General features: G+C 37.4%; 1 protein-coding gene across 6 annotated transcripts in view; it reads right to left on the bottom strand.

Annotated features, from left to right (window-relative positions):
- Positions 1-19,397, bottom strand: part of FZD3 (frizzled class receptor 3) — a 73,229-nt gene that overhangs the window by 40,727 nt on the left and 13,105 nt on the right. For 2 of the 6 annotated variants that reach the window (XM_009212769.3, XM_009212770.4), the window contains one exon: positions 5,427-5,623. In XM_009212769.3, the coding sequence (XP_009211033.1) occupies positions 5,427-5,623 (197 nt within the window). Of the gene's footprint in view, positions 1-1,745; positions 2,626-5,426; positions 5,624-7,045; positions 7,115-10,828; positions 12,671-19,397 lie in introns of those variants that run through there. The other 4 variants (XM_017961892.3, XM_009212771.4, XM_017961893.3 and 1 more) reach the window with 4 other exon arrangements.

Here is a 19,397-nt window from a genome sequence, read left to right as displayed (position 1 = left end):
AGTAAGCAAATATAGACATAGGCATAGGTGTCTGAACAGGGTGTGTTTGTTACTGCTGGAACATAAAGTGTGCATGACTTGTGGCAGGAGATGAGACTGGAGAGGTAAGCATGTTGCAGAAATGTGTGTGTGTATGTGTGTAAACATTAACAAAATTTAAAACCATGTAAACACTACAATTTTCCCATGTTACCCGATACTGATATATTTATGGAAATTATTTGTATATCTAACTGCCAACCCAACATATACACTTAGATATATAATAGGCACCTCAATCTTCAACCCTTCTGAAAGCAAATTCTTGACTTCTACTCCACAGCTTTCCCCATATCAATAAGCGGTTATTCTATTACTTCTAGCTGCTCAGGCCAAAAACCTTGGGGTTATCGTTGAGGTCCTTTATCTTTCATATACACATCACAATCTACCAGCATTTCCTGTGATTCTACTTAGTGATACATCAGGAAACCGACCTCTTCTCATTTCCTCCCCTCTGGTGCCCAGTCTGAGCCATCAATACTTCTTCCCTGGACTTCTAGAGGGGCCTCCAATTGATCTCCATCTCCACAGAGCAGCTAAAGTAATCCTTTAAAGATATGCTACTCCTGTGTCCGTGATTCTCCCTCTCTTCTGCTTAAAACCCTCTAATGGCTTCTCATCTCAGAGTCAAATCCAAATTCCCTACCACAGCTACACAGACCCTCAGCCCCAGTACTTTTCTGATCTTATTTCCTTCCATTCTCCCTCACTCACTTGGCTCCAACCACTTTGGTCTCCTGTCGTTCTGAGTTTAGGAAGCATGGTTCCAATTCAGAGTCTCTGTACTTGCTGCTCTGTTTCCCCTCTGCCTAGCCTGCTCTGCCCCCAGATATCATCATTTGTTTTCTCACTTCATTCAAGTCCCTGGTCCAAAGCCTCCTTATCAAAAAGGACTTCTCCAAGCACTCTATAGAAAATAGAATCCCTCTGCTCTCCTATATTGTATTCCTATCACCTACCGCATTTGTTATTAGCATTCATTTTCCTGTGACATTGTCTACAATTTTATTTACCTCCACCACTAGAATTTTCACTCCATAAGAACAGGATCTCTGTTTTCCTCACTGCTCATTTTTGGCATCTAGAATAGTGCCTAGCACACCAAAGACATTCAATTGACATCTGTCGAACTAAAGAATGTTGGTTGAGTGAATATATTCATATAACCCAAACCCAAGTAATCAGAAAGGTAACCAGGAGCAGTGTAAAAGATAGACTTGAGTGGGGCAAAAATGGGGGCAGGGACACCAGATGTGCCAAAATGAAAGCCAAATAAGGCAGCGAGAATGAGATGGATATGAAATTAGTTAGCTAAAAGCAACAGAATGCATAACTTGGATGTGGGAATTAAGATCAATGAAGTAGGAACAGAAGATACTTCAAGGGAATAAAAAAGTAAGCCAAGAAGTAAAATCAATTTTACATATGCCAAAATTGAGGTTGCTGAGAAAACTGAGGCCAGGATTTCCAATGGCTACTGGATATATGTTAGGATTTTCAACAGCTGCTGGATATATGCAGGTTTTGAGCTTTGCAGGGAGAGGCTACAGATTCAGCTTTAGGAATTATCAGTATATAAATAAGAGTTAAAATAGGTGAGATGAGATTATCCAGCGAGGGCTGTAGAGAACAGGAACCAAACTCTGGGAAGCACCATTATTCAAGGGGCAGAAAAAAGAGGAAGATCCAGGAAGGAAACTTACACGATGGACTGAATCATTTTCAGGAAAGGAGGACAGGCTGAGGTTGAAGGAAACAAAGGTGAGATACAAGTTTAAGTGATACAGATTTGGCACAAGTGCTGAGGAAAATGAACAGAAATTTTTCTGACCAAGACAAGTGGTTACAAATAGAAAATACAACTGCTGTAATTTCAGAATCATTAAATATATAGCATAATCAATTTGTAAAAAAATTAATCAGTCTATTTGGAGGTCTAAATAAGTACAGTAAGAGGAATGAGATGAAACTGCTATCAAACATGTTATTTCAAGTGATAGACCACAACATTTAAGCTAAATAAATAAACAAATGAGACCAGAAAGGGTCTATTTAGGATAAAAAAATAAAAATTCTGGGGTTGTCCATGAATTATTAGAATAGGTGCTGTCTTCGTCCATTTTGTGCTGCTATGACAGAATACCTAAGACTGGGTAATTTATAAAAACCAGGGATTTATTTCTTACAGTTCTAGAGGCTAGGAAGTCCAAGTCAAGGGGGTCTGCATCTGGGAAGGAGGTGCATCCTTGGTGTACCAACCCATGGCAAAAAGGCAAGAGAGCATGGGGGTCCAGGGAGGAAAAGAGGCCAAACTCATCCTTTTATCAGGAACCCACTCTCGCAATAACTAATGCCCTCCTGAGATAATGGCATTAATCCATTCATGAGGGTGGAGTCCTCATGATCTCTTAAAGGTCTCACCTCTCAGCACTGTTGCACTGAGAATTAAGTTTCCAACACATGAACTTTGGGGGACATGAATATTCATGAAACAATCCCCACTGCAGTGGCACTCAGAGGCAGAGCCTGGCCAAGTGCAGTGGCTCAGTTTATAATCCCAGCACTTTAGGAGGCCAAGGCGGGAGGACTGCTTAAGGTCAGGAGTTTGTGACCTCCTTGGGCAACAAAACAAGACCCCATCTCTACAATTTTTTTTTTTTTAATTAGCTGGACATGGTGGCACGCACATGTAATCCCAGCTACTTGGGAGGCTGAGGCAAGAGGACTGATTGAGCCCAGGAGTTTGAGGCTGTAGTGAGCTATGACTGTGCCCCTGCACTCCAGCCTGGGCAACAGAGCGAGACCCTATCACCAAAAAAGAAAAACGAAGTGAGGTCTTTGGGACAATTAAGGGATTAATGTCCTTATAAAAGAGGCTGCAGAGTGAGCTTGCCCCTCTTGCTCTCCTGCCACATGGGGATACAGTGTTCCTATCCACTGAAGGATGCAGCAACAAGGTGCCATGTTGGAAGCAGAAAGCAGCCCTCACTAGAAACACAACCTGCCTGTGCCTCTGCCTGAGAAATAAATTTTTATTATTTATAATTTGCCCAGTCTGTGGTATTTTGTTATAGCTGCATAAATGAACCAAGGCAACCAGTATAGTAGGTACAAAAGTATGAGAGCTATGGAAGAATAAAAGGTTGCTATGAAAGTTCCCTTTGAGGCTGGGCACGGTGGCTCATGCCTGTAATCTCAGCACTTTGGGAGGCCAAGGCGGGCAGACCACCTAAAGTCAGGAGTTAAAGACCAGCCTGGCCAACATGGTGAAAACCCGTCTCTACCAAAAATGCAAAAATTAGCTGGGCAAGGTGGCGGGTGCCTGTAAGCTCAGCTCATCGGGAGACTGAGGTAGGAGAATTGCTTGAACCCAGCAGGCAGAGGTTGCAGTGAGCCGAGATTGCGCCACTGCACTCCAGCCTGGGTGACAGAGCGGACTCCGTCTCAAAAAAAAAGAAAAAAAGAAAGTTCCCTTTTTCAGAATTTAAGATTTCAAATTTAGGCAATCCCAGGATATAATGAGGACATAAAACAGGTTTAATCCTATCAAAACAAATTTTAAAAATAAAGATTATGAGATTTCTATGCTTATATATAAGCTATTAAAATAAAAAGACACCTAAACAATAGGCGTTAAATACAAGAAGCATAAAACAAGAGTTCCTACCCAGGCAATTCATAATTGTTTTATTTACGGACTTCTAAAAGAGAAACTAGCAACATTTTCAGGTGTCTGGAGAGAGAAGAGATGAATGGTTAGATGGGACTAAATAAAAGGGCAGGTAAAATAGGTGGGAAATAGACAAATATAAGAAAGCAGAACATCAATGAATTGACTACAAGAAGCTAATACAGTAGTCCCCATTTAACATCGTAGATAGATTCTTTTAAACTGTGACTTCAAGCAAGACACCATACAGCAGGTCCTTAAAAATCACTGTTTTTTTTTTTCAACGTCATTTTGTTATAACGTTTATAAGAAAACAAATTGGTATCCATGAGGCTAAGGCAGGAGAATCGCTTGAACCCGGGAGGTGAGGTTGCAGTGAACCAAGATCATGCCACTGCACTCCAGCTTGGGGGACAGAGTGAGATTCTAGCTCAAAAAAAAAAAAAGAGAAGAGAAAAGAAAACAAATTGGTTTCATTAAATGTCATTCTGCTTAAAGTCACATATTCTGAGAACCTATCAACAACGTTAAGTGAGGACTTACTGTACAGCATTTATTATTTCTTAAGTTTCTCCATCTGTCAAGTAAGTAACAAAATCTGCTTTACTTGCCTCCAAGGGCTATTGCCAGACAACAAACAAAATTATTTTTAAATATGCAGGAGAAAAGAAGGTTGCTTATAATAACAAAAACCTGGAAACAACCTAAATGACCATCAGTAGAAAGCTAAATAACTGTAGGATATTAATACAATTGGCCACTACATGGCAATTAAAAGGAATGTACCAGACCTACAGGTTACAGGTACAAACACAGATAGATACATACAAAAATGTGTTGTTTATGGATATGCATATATGTAGTAAGAGTATATAAGCAAACATGGGAATGATTTTAAAACAAATTCAACATAAAGATTATCTCACTCCTGGGGGGTAAGAAGATAATAAGCTCAAGATGGATAATAAGGAAAAACCTTCAATTCAACCTGTATTGTTTTATTTCTTAAAAAAAATCTGAAGCCAATATTACAAACTGTTAAGATTGGGCAAAGCTAGATAATAATAGATACATAAGTATTCACCTTAATCTTTATCCTTGAAATATTTCAGAATACAAATAGGTAAAACATTGTTATATAATAAATATATTATTACTAATAACAATGCTCACTCAAATGAAACTTTAAGAATGTCTAATAAATCCTCAAAACTTTAAGACATGCTTATTATAGTCTATATACTGGATGTAATTTGAAAAGTATTTGACATTTTCTGGATTTGGTATGTTAATACTTGACAGAAAAAAAGAACTGAGAGAACTATCCTACAAGTCTATAGTTAAATCATAAAGGTATTTAAGCTCCTGCAATGATGAGGTAATAAATGGTTTTCTTCTCTGTATAATTTTTCACAAATAGTGCTATTTTCATAATCAGAAAAAAATGTTTTAAAGGGGGAAAAATCAACTGTCTTGATTATGTAATTCTTAAGTCTTTTAAAAACTTCTTCACAGAAATGTTTTCTTTTTCATTTAGTGCTTCCAAATTTCTAAGCAAATAAACAATTCTGAGGCCATAAAACTGCTATTCAAAATTAATGACTAATATGTACACTTCAAAAAAAGTTTTTTAAAACAGATGGAAAAGAAGACAAGTAATTTCAAACATATTGCAACATAAGAAATGATCCATGAAAATCTACAATTTTCGCACCTACTGCATTCCATATCTTCAGGCCAAGGAACACCGAACATCTCCATGAGCTTCGAACACTCACTGTAAGCCCGCTGACACAGCCTACGACAGGGAAGTGTGACACGTCCATATTCCATACAAATAGGAGCATAGAGTGCACAAAGAAAAGGCCGGAAATCCCGAGAACAATCCAGATTCACCATAGGGTGGAATGGCTAGGGAAAAGTTAAAATTGAATAATTAGTTAAAGAGCTGTATACAAGTTAAAGCTTTCTATAATATTGCAACATTCTCTTTTTCATTAAAAGAAAATTCTGAGGGTTATTAAAATTTTCTGAAGGGGACTTTTTGGTTTTTTAAATAAAACTCTCCTAGCCCTACCCTTGAAGATTCTGATTTAGTTAAATGTGAGGTGTATCCCAGAATCTATATTTTAGGTGATATTAATGAAGAAGCAGGGTTGAGAACCACTGACAAAATCCATTTTACAAAGAATAAATACACAAAAGACATGCACCAAATGTTCAAAAGTGTGACTAGATTGGTGACGGGATTACAAGAAATTTTAGTTTTCTTCCTTTAAGTATTTCTTTCTTTCTTTTTCTTTTCTTTCTTTTTTTTTTTTTTTTTTGAGATGGAGTCTCACTCTGTTGTCCAGGCTGGAGTGCAGGCGCATGATCTCGGCTCACTGCAACCTCCACGTCCCACATTCAAGCAATTCTCCTGCCTCAGCCTCCCGAGTAGCTGCGATTATAGGCATGCACCACCACGCCCAGATAATTTTTGCATTTTCAGTAGAGACAAGGTTTCCCCATGTTAGCCAGGCTGCTCTCAAACTCCCCACCTCAAGTGATCTGCCCACCCTGGCCTCCCAAAGTGCTGGGATTACAGGTGTGAGTCACCACACTTGGCCTCCTTTAAGTATTTCAATTTCTAAATTCTCTTCAATTAACAATAGTCAACAGGAGAGAGAGGACAAGTAATAGGAGAAAAAATGGGAGGAGGAGAGGAAGGTAAGTAGCAACATAGTAGCAATTTAAGCATTGAGGGTAGGGAAAGGGCTCTCACTTTGGGCTCAAATTTTCTTGATCTTTTTTTCTTTTTTTTTAAAGACAGGGTCTCGCTCTGTCACCCAGGCTAGAGTGCAGTGACAGGATCTCAGCCAACTGCAACCTCTACCTCTTAGGCTCAAGCAATCCACCCACCTCAGCCTCCTGAGTAGCTGTGACTACAGGCACGCACCACCACACAGGTTAAATTTTGTATTTTTTGTAAAGACAGGGTCTCACCATGTTGCCCAGGCTGGTCTTAAACTCTTGGGCTTAAGCAATCTGTCCACCTCAGCCTTCCAAAGTGCTGGGATTACAGCACCATGCCTTTTTCACATTTTAAACAGAGTTCTTTATACTGTGAAATCACATGATGTAAACAAAGCTAATGCTGTAAGTTAATATTAAGGAAAAAAAAACCAGTAGCCCCAAACATAAAACCCCGTAAAATAATCATTTCAACCACAGGAATAGAAAAAATATCCCAAGGATGTGCGTCTGTGCTTTTGACTATGGAATATTTTTTGCATTTATTTATATAAAAGTTTGAGTCACTGCTGATTTTGAAGTTGTTTGAGATATTCTTACCACCAGGCCTTTCTAATGTGGACGAATCAATTTGTTTCTGGACTGATGTATATTATTTTCCAGAGCCTCCTATACATAATACAATTAGAAAATCAAGAGTCACTTAAAGAAACTGATGTCAGAGAACTATAAAATGAATATAATAACTGATATATAACAAACTATGACCTTCACTTCTAAGAAAGAGTACTCTGTATTACACCAATGTTTCCATCAAGAACAACTCACAAAGAGAAAAAAAGTTTTAAGTTATCTATTTAAAGCCACTGGAGAACTGCTAAAGAACTTCAGATGGAATAAATTCAAAGAGCAGGAAAGCACAAACAGGTAGCCTGATACGTACAGCCACTTTTCGAAGCAGGTATTTGTTGAACTGGGCATAAGACAAGAGGCTAGGAATCAAGCTCGGCCTAGGCTGTGCTGGAGAACCTGAGAAACTAGCAGAGCTGTAGGTGGTCTTTTCAGGCTATAGAGACAAAATTGGAAATGAAAGAAATAAGATCTAAGTGAGAAGAAGTGGGAAGGATTGAGCCTAACACAGAGTCAGTTTTCCCTATGTGTATCTGAAAATTCTAAAGCTACACAGGGAAGGAAGCTAAGAAGCTAAGCAGAAAGAGAACAGAGTGGAGATTCTGGCAGTCTTATCAGTCTAAAGAGACATGAATTACAGTTCAACCTCCACACAGCATCTCAACATACCAAACTTTCTGCTGAGAAGTCCTGAATGACTACACCCTAGTAGCAGAGACAAATCAGAGGGAGAGACCTACCAGCACTGCAATGCAGCCTCTAACTCAGCTCAGTTCCTGACTGAATTAAAGTGATCTGCTGGCTGGATACAACAGCTCACAGCTGTAATCTCAGTACTTTGAGAGACCAAGGCAGGAGGATCACCTGAGCTCAGGAATTTGAGATCAGCCTGGGCAAAACAGCAAGACTATCTCTACTTTAAAAAAAAAAAAAGCTAGGCATGGCGGCATATGCCTGTAGTCCCAGCTACTTGGGAGGCAGAGGCAGGAGGATCACTTGAGCCCAGGTGTTCAAGGCTGCAGTAAGCTATGATCGAAGCTGCAGTGAGTTACGATCACATCACCACATTCAGCTTGGGAGACAGTGAGACCCTGTCTCTAAAATAAATAAATAAATAAAACAAATAAATAAAAGTAAAGTGCTAATTGCATTTATCTGCTAAGCAGAAAAGAGGATTAATCTTTTCTATAGTAATATAACCTATCTGGAATCTCACTAATATTTTATAATGTCTAGCACTTAGTAAAAAATTACTGGGCATCTCAAGAGACAGGGTGATATAACTGAAAACCCCAAAAAAAAAAAAAAAAAGTGGTGATCCAGCTCTTAGAGTTAACAGACAAGACTGTATATAACTATGACTATCTTTTTTATCTTCAATAAAAGATTAAAAATTCATCAGAAAGTTAGAATTATAATAAAATTAAAATTCTATAATTGAAATTATATTACTGAAATTAAGAACTTATTAGAGATATCAAAAGATAAGACTCGCAGAACAGAAAACAAGGCAAAAGAAAATATTCAAACAGAAGGAAGGTCACAGACCAAAAAATACAGAAAAGAGGGTAAGAAACATGTGAAACACACAAAAAAGATCTAACACATGTAAATGCAATCTCAAAAGGACAGATCAGCAAGAACGGGGCAGAGGCAAAATCTACAAAGATGATGGCTAAGGATTTTCCAAAACTGATTAAAGACAATCACCTACAGATTTGAGAAGTTCCCCAAATCGCAAGGATAAATACAAGAAAACCTCAGCTAGGCATATCTTATTTAAACAGTTGAAAACCAAAGAAAAATATGTTAAGGGCGGTCAGTGGAAAAAGGACATTACCTTCAAGGAAGTGACAGTAACTTTCAGAGTTGACTTCAGAAAACCAGAAAACAATGGAATGGCTTATTTAAAAAGCTGAGAGAAAATAACTGCAAACCTATCATCTCTAGCCAGTAAAAATATTATTTACAAATGAAGATAAATACACTTTTAGATAGACAAAAAAGGAAAAAATAGCCATCAGCAAACTGCACTAAAAGAAATGCTTGAAAGTTCTTTAGACAGAAGGGAAATGATCTAAGATGAAAATTAAAAATGAATTAAGAGCAACAAAAGGGATGACTGTGGGAAAATATAAACGAATACTCTGTGCCAACAAAAATAATATCATCTTAAAATACATACAAAATACACGTAAAATTAACATACATTATAGTAAAGTGGAAACGGTGGAGGGTCAGAAGAACACTAATGGGGGAATGGTTGAAGTAATTATTTCTATCAGAATATTATAAGTCAAAAGTACCTATCATAATTTTTAGGGTAAACAATAAAAGAACGCACAACTAACAAAGCAACAGAGAGGGAAACAAACAATAAAAAGAAGAAGGCAAGATAAGAGAGAAAAAAAGGATGCAAAATAGTTTGAACAAATTAAAATCAAATATTAAGACTGTAGATATAAACCCAAGTAGATCAATGAAAATTTTAAAAACCACCAACAGAAAAGAAAATTATAAAAAATTATTCCATTTAAAAGAGTATCAAAAAGAATAAATACTTAGGAATAAATTTATCCAATATCACGTAAGACAGAAAATTATAAAATATTGTTGACGGAAACTGAAGACCTAAATAAACAGAAAGACATCCTGTGTTCATGGTTTGGAAGACAACGTTGTTCAGATGGCAATACTCCCAAAAAAGACCTACAGATTCAGTGTAATCCCTTCAAAAATCCCAATGGCCTTCTGTTGTTGCAGAAATGGAAAAGCTGGTCCTAAAATTCATATGGAATTACAAGAGACTCTGAATAGCCAAAACAATCTTGAAAAAGAACCAACTGGTGTACTCATATTTTCCAATTTAAAAACGTATCACAAAGCTATTATAGGAATCAAAAGTGTGTACTAGATAAGGACAGACATATAGTTTAATGGGACAGAATCAGGAGTCCAGAATTAAACCATCACATGTGTGGCCAATTCATTTTCAACAAAGATGCCAAGACTGTTCAATGGGAAAAAAGTCTCTTCAACAAAAGACAGTGGAATAAGAGAAAATCCATATGCAAAAGCATAACATTAGTCTCTTACCTTACCTTATATACAAAAATTAACTCAAAATTTTATCAAAGGCCTAAGTATAAAAGCATAATCTATGAAACTCATAGAAGAAAACATGGGGCAAATCTTCATGACCTTGGATTTAGCAGTGGTTTCTTAGATATGACACCAAAAGCACAAGTTGAAAAGAAAAAAATTGGTAAACTGGACTTCAACAAAAATAAAAGCTTTTGTGTACTGAAGGACACTATCAGGAGAGTGAACAGACAACCAACAGAATGGAAGAAAATATTTGACGTTCAAGCCGCTCTAAAATAATAATTGGTTTCAGCTGATGCCAGGGAACGGCATCCTCCCAACAGATAAGAAAAACCTGAAATTGGTGATTAGCAGCTTCCCGATAAGATCTCAGGAGCTGAGGGAGTGGGCTCAAACATGTTCACTAAGAGGCAAAATAGCAGCATTTTACTGGTATATGACCTTCCTCTAGGAAGGCTAGACGGGTAAGGGAAGAATGCGTCAGGTGAGCATGCATACAACTCCAGTAAATACACTGTACATGCAGCCCCTTCCCAAGTGCTAGCAGGTTACTGCACATGCAAACAGCCCACCCCAAGGGAAGACTCAGGGGAGAAGACCCAGAAGTACGCCAACATATAAAACCATAAGTCAAATCAAACCACGCACCTGATCGCTCAAGTCACCTGCTTGGCCTTCTTCCAAGTGTGCTTTACTTCCTTTCGTTCCTGCCCTAAAGCTTTTTACTGAACTTTCACTCCTACTCCAAAACTTGCCTCAGTCTCCCACTCTGCCTTATGCCCCTCAGTCGAATTCTTTCTTCTGAGGAGGCAAGAACTGAGGTTGCTGCAGACCCGTATGGATTCGCTGCCACTGGTAACACACTTCGGTGCTGTGTGATTTGGATACATTCCAATGCTAATACAAGCACTGTTCAAAATGCCTTACACATATTATCTCATTTAACCTTCAGAACAATCCTATAAGGTAAGTACTATTATTATGAACTCATTTTACAATACACGTGAAGAAAACGAGATATAGAAAACTAAGTAGCTTTTCCAAGATCACACAACTACAAAGACAGATCCAAGATTAAGTCGAATCTCGGCATTCTTATCCAGAGCCCTTGCATTTAACAAATTTGTTGTATTCAAATCTCTCTAAGCTTCAGTTTCCTCTTCTGTAAAATGGTCTTAATAACTCATAAGTAAAAAGATAAAGTTAGCATACAGAACACAATTAATAAATGATAGCTTGAAAGGGATTGGGGAAAAGGTGCAAGTTAATAGAGCTGTAGCAGGCCTACTTGGTGGGCATAAGGAGGAACCTTGCTAAATTCCCTGTTCTCAACTGCCAAGTGAGACAGTTTTTAAAGTGAAGTTTTCAAAAAAACAAAATAAAACACAGATGAATCTCAAAATCATTATGCTGAATGAAAGAAACCAGATATAAAAAAGTAGATACTGCATGATTCTATTTATACAAAACTCTAGAAAATGGAAACTAATCCATAATGAAAGAAAGCAGATCAGTGTTGCTTGGAGCAGGCAGTAGAGAGCGGGGTGACTACAAAGCAGCACAAGAAAGCTTTTGAGGTGATAGAAATGCTCTGTATCTCGACTGTGGTGATGGTTTCACAGGATCTGTCAAAACTCATCAAACTGAATGTTTTACATGAGGGCAGTTTACTGTACTCACATTATATCTCAATAGAGCTGTTACATAAAAACAAATACAAATATTAACATTTTTCAAATAAGCAAATTGCCCTGATTTTAACCTTAGCAATTTCTGACCTCAGCAAAATCAAAATTAAATGAGGTAGCCTGAACACCAAAAATCTGAGAACAAATGGATAACATAAGAAACACTATGAAAGCTCTATGAACTACAGAAAAGGAACTTTAGCTAACTGAATTTTAAAAGATTCTTATTGAGTACTTCCCTAAACCATAATACTTTTGTTCACTAAATCAAGACCAGGGTATAGGAAGTTTACAAACTGGAAAGTAACTTTCTAAAATTAAATTTCTGGTTTCTACAACAAAGGTGCACTACAGGGAACCTTCCATTCTTTGTTCAAATTCAAATCAACCAAGTCTTTGTGCTACCATTCTCTTTCTTCTTTCAAATTTCCATTCCTGTTACCATAGGAACCTGCTTGCTGACAAGCCTTCAAGCATAGCAACAGCCCAAGCTTAGCAAGGATGTGCAGAGGAGACCCAGTCAAAGGCCAAAATTTGACTCATGAGAATCAGAATTCCAACCTTTGTCACTCTACAAAGGGTCTGGTAACCATAGAAACTGTACCCTATGGGGTTTGGGAGTTTTATGACTAAATTCACTAAATATAAAACCAAACGTGGAATGGTCTTGAAAATTTAAAAATGGCTATTTCAGATCCCTTAGAATGAGAAATTATTCAAAAACAACTTTTTAGAGTAACTGTAAGTGACTAAAAATGAGACCTTTTAAAAATCCCCTTTCTGTAACAATAAAATGCCTAATGAGAAAAGGTCCAAACTTTAATAATTATTTTGTATTAAAAAAAAAAAAACTCTAGGTTTGTAAAAATGTCTTTAATCTCATAGATTTATTTTCCTGTTCAAATCTTAATTTTTAAAAATGTTCTGTGATAGCATATTAAATACCTTCCAATACTTTTTCAGTGAGTTTTTTACAGAAATTTCTCATTATCAGAGAAGAATATGTATTTTCATAAGTTAAAGCCGAGTTCCCAGAGAGGTCCATAAATCTGACTCTCCTATGGGAAGTAAACTTTTAATATTTCCAGTATCATGGACGGTTCTGAATTAAGTCTCAAAAGATAAAGCTTTACAAACCAAATTTCAATGCATTTAATAATTTAAGACAAATCACTTTATAGTGATTTGTCACACAAGAAAATCAATCAAAAATTTCAGAAGCTGCTATTTTTTGTCCTAAAGTCTGAAATGACTAAATGCAATTTACTACTCGTATGTACCTTTTTGAATTTGGAAGTTTAATTCCTGGCTGGTTTCTCGTCACACCAGGCTTCTTAGGCCACTTTGCTAGATGTTTGTTTAGGGAAAACCACCTATTAATATTAACCTTAACAAAAAATAATAAAGTAAATCTGTTTGATAATGCACATATTCTAAAGATTAACACCATGAATTCTATAAATGTAATAAAAGAAGTTTCATTTTCTAAAAACCCTATCCATAAAATGTTAATAATTATTGTTATATGGGGGCACATTATACTATTCTCCTAAAATAAAAACTACAGTAAAAAAATCTGTCTTTCAAGGTTCATTTAAATACCATCTGCGATTTGAAGCCTTCCATGACTCCTTCAACATACGACCATTCTCTCTTTGAATCCCCTTAGCACTTTGCTTTTTTGCAGTATTTACCAAGTTCTTCCCTATATTGTACTTATCCAATCAAAATATATTTAATAAATACTAAATCTTAGACCCTGCACCAGGAGCTAAGCAAAAAAGGACAGTTGAAAGTTTTTAAAAATAAAATTTGCTAGTTTTACTATTTTAAAAGCATAATGTGTTCCTTACAGGAAAACCAGAAAATGTACATGTACCCTAGAACTTAAAGTATAATTAAAAAAAAAAAAAAAAAGAAGAACAACATAAAAAACACAAACAAACTACTAATTCAGGAACAACCACTGTTGGTCCTGGTGAAAATCCCACCAGATCACTCACTCTGAATGAACATGCATATATGTTTTTCAACCAAACCAGGATGATACCATACTAATGTTTTGCTATCTACCTTACTTTCTTTTTTCAACCTAACAATGGATCAAGTACAAGAGAATTTTGATAAGCAAAGATGGAGAATATGCATGCAGAAGAAACATGAGAGGCCTAGAGATGAGAAAGTTGTGTTGCTTTCTTTGCTTAATTATACCACTTATAAGTAGAAACACATAATGTTGAAGGATTCAAGTCACTTTGACACCCTGGTCCCCAAAAAAAAAGAAAAAGAAAAAAAGAAAAGTAAAATACTAGTATGCAAAAGTATATGGTAACCTTGGTACTGGAATTACCATCACCATCTCCACCAACCACAGAATTATTTATAACCCTAGGAAATTAAGAGCTTAGGTATAGCACTAAACCGTAATCAATTACTACTGCCACCTCTAAGGGATTTAGGATTTATAAAGTTCATGAATTAATTCAAACATTTATTTAGCAGTTACTATGTGTGAGGTTCTGTGTCGGGTACTAGGCATACAAAGATGAATAAAGACAAGCTCTACTTTCAAGGGGTTAATTCTAGTAGAAGGAATAAAAACGTAAACAATTCCAATATAATAATATACACACAAAAATAGAGGTACATATAAAACACACTGGTGAGTATGGAGGAGAGAGTCACTAACTTCTAGGCATCCCAGGTTTCACAAGGAAATAACAGCCACACCAGGCCTTGAAAATTAAGACATTACCAAATGGGATACTACAAAAGCCTTCCAAGCAGAGATAGCATTTACAGACTTGATAGACTTAAGGAATGCTAAATAAGTAGAAGCCAATTTGTGAATGTCTATTATGCTTTGGATTTGATCCTCTAGGCAAGGATTGGCACTGATGTTTTATTTTGTGTGTGTGTGAGATGGAGTCTCACTCTGTTACCCAGACTGGATGGAGTACAGTGGCACAATCTCCACTCCCTGCAACCTCCGCCTCCTAGGTTTAAGCAATTCTCCTGCCTCAGCCTACCAAGTAACTGGGATTACAGGAGCACACCACCACGCCTCGTTTTTGTTTTTATTTTTTATTTTTTTTGAGACAGAGTCTTGCTCTGTCGCTAGGCTGGAGTGCAGTGGCGGGATATCGGCTCACTGCAACCTCCGCCTCCCAGGTTTAAGCTATTCTCCTGCCTCAGCCTCCCAAGTAGCTGGGACTACAGGCACGTGCCACCATGCCCAGCTAATTTTTATATTTTTAGCAGAGACAGGGTTTCACCATGTTGGCCAGGCTGGTCTTGATCTCTTGACCTCGTGATCTGCCCGCCTCAGCCTCCCAAAGTGCTGGGATTACAGGCGTAGGTCCACTGCGCCCGGCCAATTTTTGCATTTTTAGTACAGATGGGGTTTCCCCATGTTGGTCAGGCTGGTCTCAAACTCCTGACCTCAGGTGATCCGCCCACCTCAGACTCCCAAAGTGTTGGGATTACAGACGTGAGCCACCGCACCTTGCCAGTGTTATTTAATTATTTTTGAGATGGAGTCTTGCTCCATTGCCCAGGCTGGAGTGCAGTGGCATGATCTCCGCTCACTGCAACCTGTGCCTCCCAGGTTCAAGAAATTCTCCTGTCTCAGCCTCCCGAGTAGGTGGGACTACAGGTGCCCACCACCACGTCCGGCGAATTTTTGTATTTTTAGTAGAGATGGGGTTTCACCATATTGGTCAGGTTGGTCTCCAACTCCTGACCTCAGCTGATCCGCCCGTCTCGGCCTCCCAAAGTCCTCAGATTATAGGCCTGAGCCACCACACCTGGCCCACTGTTATTTTAAAAAGCAATTTTCACATATCTCGTTTGATCCTCATAACCAATTCCATTCTAATGATGGCACATGGATATTATATTGTTACTGTCCGCAGTTGATAAGTAGCAAAACTTGGGCTTGAACTGCTTTGTCTCTGAATTTCATACTCTTGTCGGTACTAAGATCCCTCATGTATCAATAATTATGAAGGTGTTTCTGTCTCTGTAAAGTAGGTGATGAAAATCATTGAGACAACATTTCCCACCTATCATACTGGTTTAAAACAAACAAATATGACAACATATTATTTTGGTAAAGCTGTGAAGAAACAGATACTCTCACACATTATTAGTGGGAACACAAAATGGTACAACCCCTATAAAGAGGTGTGGCAATATTAAGGAAAGTAACACATACATTTATACTTCTAGGAACCTATCCCAAAAATACACTAGTCAAAATGTGAAAACACACTTGTAAGATTATGTAACAGTAAAAGACCAGAAACACAGTTGTTTCCTGTGTCCATCAACAGGAATTGAACGCATAATACTGTATATCCAACCCAATGGAGTAAAATTTAACTATAAAAAAATAAAGATCATGTCATACTTATGAAGACAGCTATTAAAACAAAACAAAACAAAACAAAACAAAAAAAAAACAGAAAATACCCAGTGTTAGCCAAGATGTGGAGAAACTGGAATCTTGTGTATTACTGGTGGAAATGTAAAATGGTGCCACCATATGGAAAACACTTTGACAGTTCCTCGAAAAATTAAACATGGAATTAACATACGACCCAGCAATTCCACTTTTGACTACAAACCCCAAATAATTTAAAGCAGGAACTCAGATTGTACATTTATGTTCATAGCAACACTATTCACAATACTCCAATGGTAGAAACAACCAAAGGGTTCACTGATGGATAAATGGATAAGCCAAACATGTTATATACCTACAATGGAATACTATTCAGCCTTAAAAAAAGAAGAAAATTCCAACACATGATACATCGATGAACCTTGAGGATGTTATGCTAAATGAAATAAGCCAGTCACAAAAGGGCAAATACTGTGATTCTTCTTATACAAAATACCAGAGGCAAAGAAAGTAAAATGGTAGTTGCCAGAGACTAGGAAGAAGAAAAAATGGGGACCGATTTGTTATTTAATGAGTGTAGATTTTCAGTTTTGGAAGAAGAGAAAACTCTGGAGATGGAATTGTAATTATGTTACATAACTGTATTATGTATATCTTACCACAATTTTTTAAAATTTTAAAATGAGGAACATCTATAAATGCTACTATGAAATATCCGAAATATATTAAGTGGAAAAAAAAGTAGGGAAAAAAACAGTATAACTGTATCAAAAAAGGTGAAAGAATATATATAGATATATATTAAATAAATATTTTATATAAGTGTTACATTTAAGGTTTTTAAACGGAAGGATAAAAACTTTTTAAAAATGGCTACCTTTAGGTGAAAGGAAAAAGAAAGATAGAGGTGAGAGGGATAGAAACTAGACTTCTCTCAACGTACCTTGAAGTATAATCACAAAATAAATGTCATTCCTCAAAATCAAAATAACACGTATGAACCTGTGTATTGTGTTTAACCACATGAAGAAAAAATATTTCAGTGACTTAAAACACAATAATTTCACTGTACATCCTTGCTGATATACATCCCTAAAGAACAAAAAGTATAAAGAAATCTTTGTCCCACGGCCGGGCGCGGTGGCTCAAGCTTATAATCCCAGCACTTTGGGAGGCCGAGATGGGCGGATCACGAGGTCAGGAGATCAAGACCATCCTGGCTAACACAGTGAAACCCCGTCTCTACTAAAAAATACAAAAAACTAGCCGGGCGAGGTGGCGGGCGCCTGTAGTCCCAGCTACTCGGGAGGCTGAGGCAGGAGAATAGCGTGAACCCGGGGGGCAGAACTTGCAGTAAGCTGAGATCCAGCCACTGCACTCCAGCCTGCGCGACAGAGCGAGACTCTGTCTCAAAAAAAAAAAAAAAGAAAAAAGAAATCTTTGTCCCTAAAGGACAAAAAAGTATAAAGAAATCTTAAACTGCTTGCTGTAATTATTGTTAGTAATAATATTACTAATATTATTCTGAAAATCTATAATATATGTGTATAATAAACTTGAGTATAAGAGAATAGAGAAACAAAAATGAATTTAAAGATGCTAAATAAAATCCATAGCCAGGCATGGTGGTTCACATCTGTAATTCCAGCACTTTGGGAGGCCAAGGCTGGTGGATAGCTTGAGAACAAAAGTTCGACACCAGACTTGGCAACATGGTGAACCCTGTCTCTACAAACAAACAAACAAAAAACACAAAAATTAGCCAGGCATGGTGGCATGCACCTATAGTCCCAGCTACTCAGGAGGCTGAGGTAGGAGAATTAATTGAGCCTGGGAGATTAGGACTGCAGTGAGCCGTGATTGTGCCACTACACTTCAACCTGGGTGACAGAGCAAGACCCTGTCTCAAAAACAAAACAACATCCTGCAGTATTACTTGAATTGCAAGTATCAGTATAAACTTATGATTGACTTTCTCTTTAAAAAAAAGTATTCCCTTGCTGTGTTCATGAAAAGGCCTAAAAATGACTTAGTATCAACAGACTTAGCACCCAGATAGTGATCTCTTAATGCTATCATTTCCAAAATAAAAGGAACCAGTGCTTCCTAGAGAAATTGATGATTCAGGGTTTGATGCGGAATTTTATGAAGTGAGCTTGAATCACACCAGAAAGAAAAGAAACTATTAAATATCATTAGGGTGGTGTCAAAAACACTAAGGAGGGCTAGGTGCAGTGGCTCATGCCTGTAATCCCAATGCTTTGGGAAGCCAAGGCAGGAGGATAGCTTGAGGCCAAGAGTTCAAGAGCAGCCTGGGCAACATGGTGAGACCTTGTCTCTACAAAAAAAAAAAAAAAAAAAAGTTCTTTAAAATTAGCCAGGCATGATGGCATGTACCTGTAGTCCCTACTTTGGAGGTTGAGGTAGGGGGATTGTTTGAGCTTAGGAGCTTGAGGCTACAGCGAGCTATGATTGCTCCACTGCACTCCAGCCTGGGTGACAGAGCAAGACCTTGTCTCAAAAATAAAACACTCAGGAGCTACCATGTAGAGGCTCCCACTACCAAACATGGAATATTCTGAGCCTCAATAATCACTGTGATAGATTTAAAACATCAAATATGTTAAAAACAAACAAACAAAAAACAACCTTGAGTTCACAATGAAACTTAAACCAAAAAAAAAAAAAAAAGAACCCTCACTGGTCACCTTGGATGGATGGTTGGGAATCAACTAATTATTCTAAAAACTAATAAAGGGGGAACATGGAAGCACTTATCCTATCCTTCTTATATAAACTGTACAAGAAAGTAATCCAATAGTCAATGAGAAGCTTCCAAATATTCCAGCTAAGAAATGAAGAAAGGGTAACAGAATTAGAATATCACCATGTTGCAAACCCCTAACAAAACTATTGGTCTAGGAAATCATCAATGGCTGCTAACATTTACAAAAAGAGCAACAACTTAATATTATGTGCTCTTGGCAGGAGTATGTTAGCTACCTATGAAGTATTCCTTCCAAAACAACAATAAAAAACCAAACTGGTGTCAAACCAAGCTTCTACAGTGCCTGTTTACAAAAATAAATGAGACAGAGACATGGTAAACACCACCACAGGGATG

The sequence above is a fragment of the Papio anubis genome, chromosome 8 (assembly GCF_008728515.1).
Source record: "Papio anubis isolate 15944 chromosome 8, Panubis1.0, whole genome shotgun sequence".
NCBI classification, from domain to species: domain Eukaryota; kingdom Metazoa; phylum Chordata; class Mammalia; order Primates; family Cercopithecidae; genus Papio; species Papio anubis.
The sequence above is the reverse complement of the archived record's forward strand: the minus strand, read 5'-3'. Positions and strand labels throughout refer to the sequence as shown.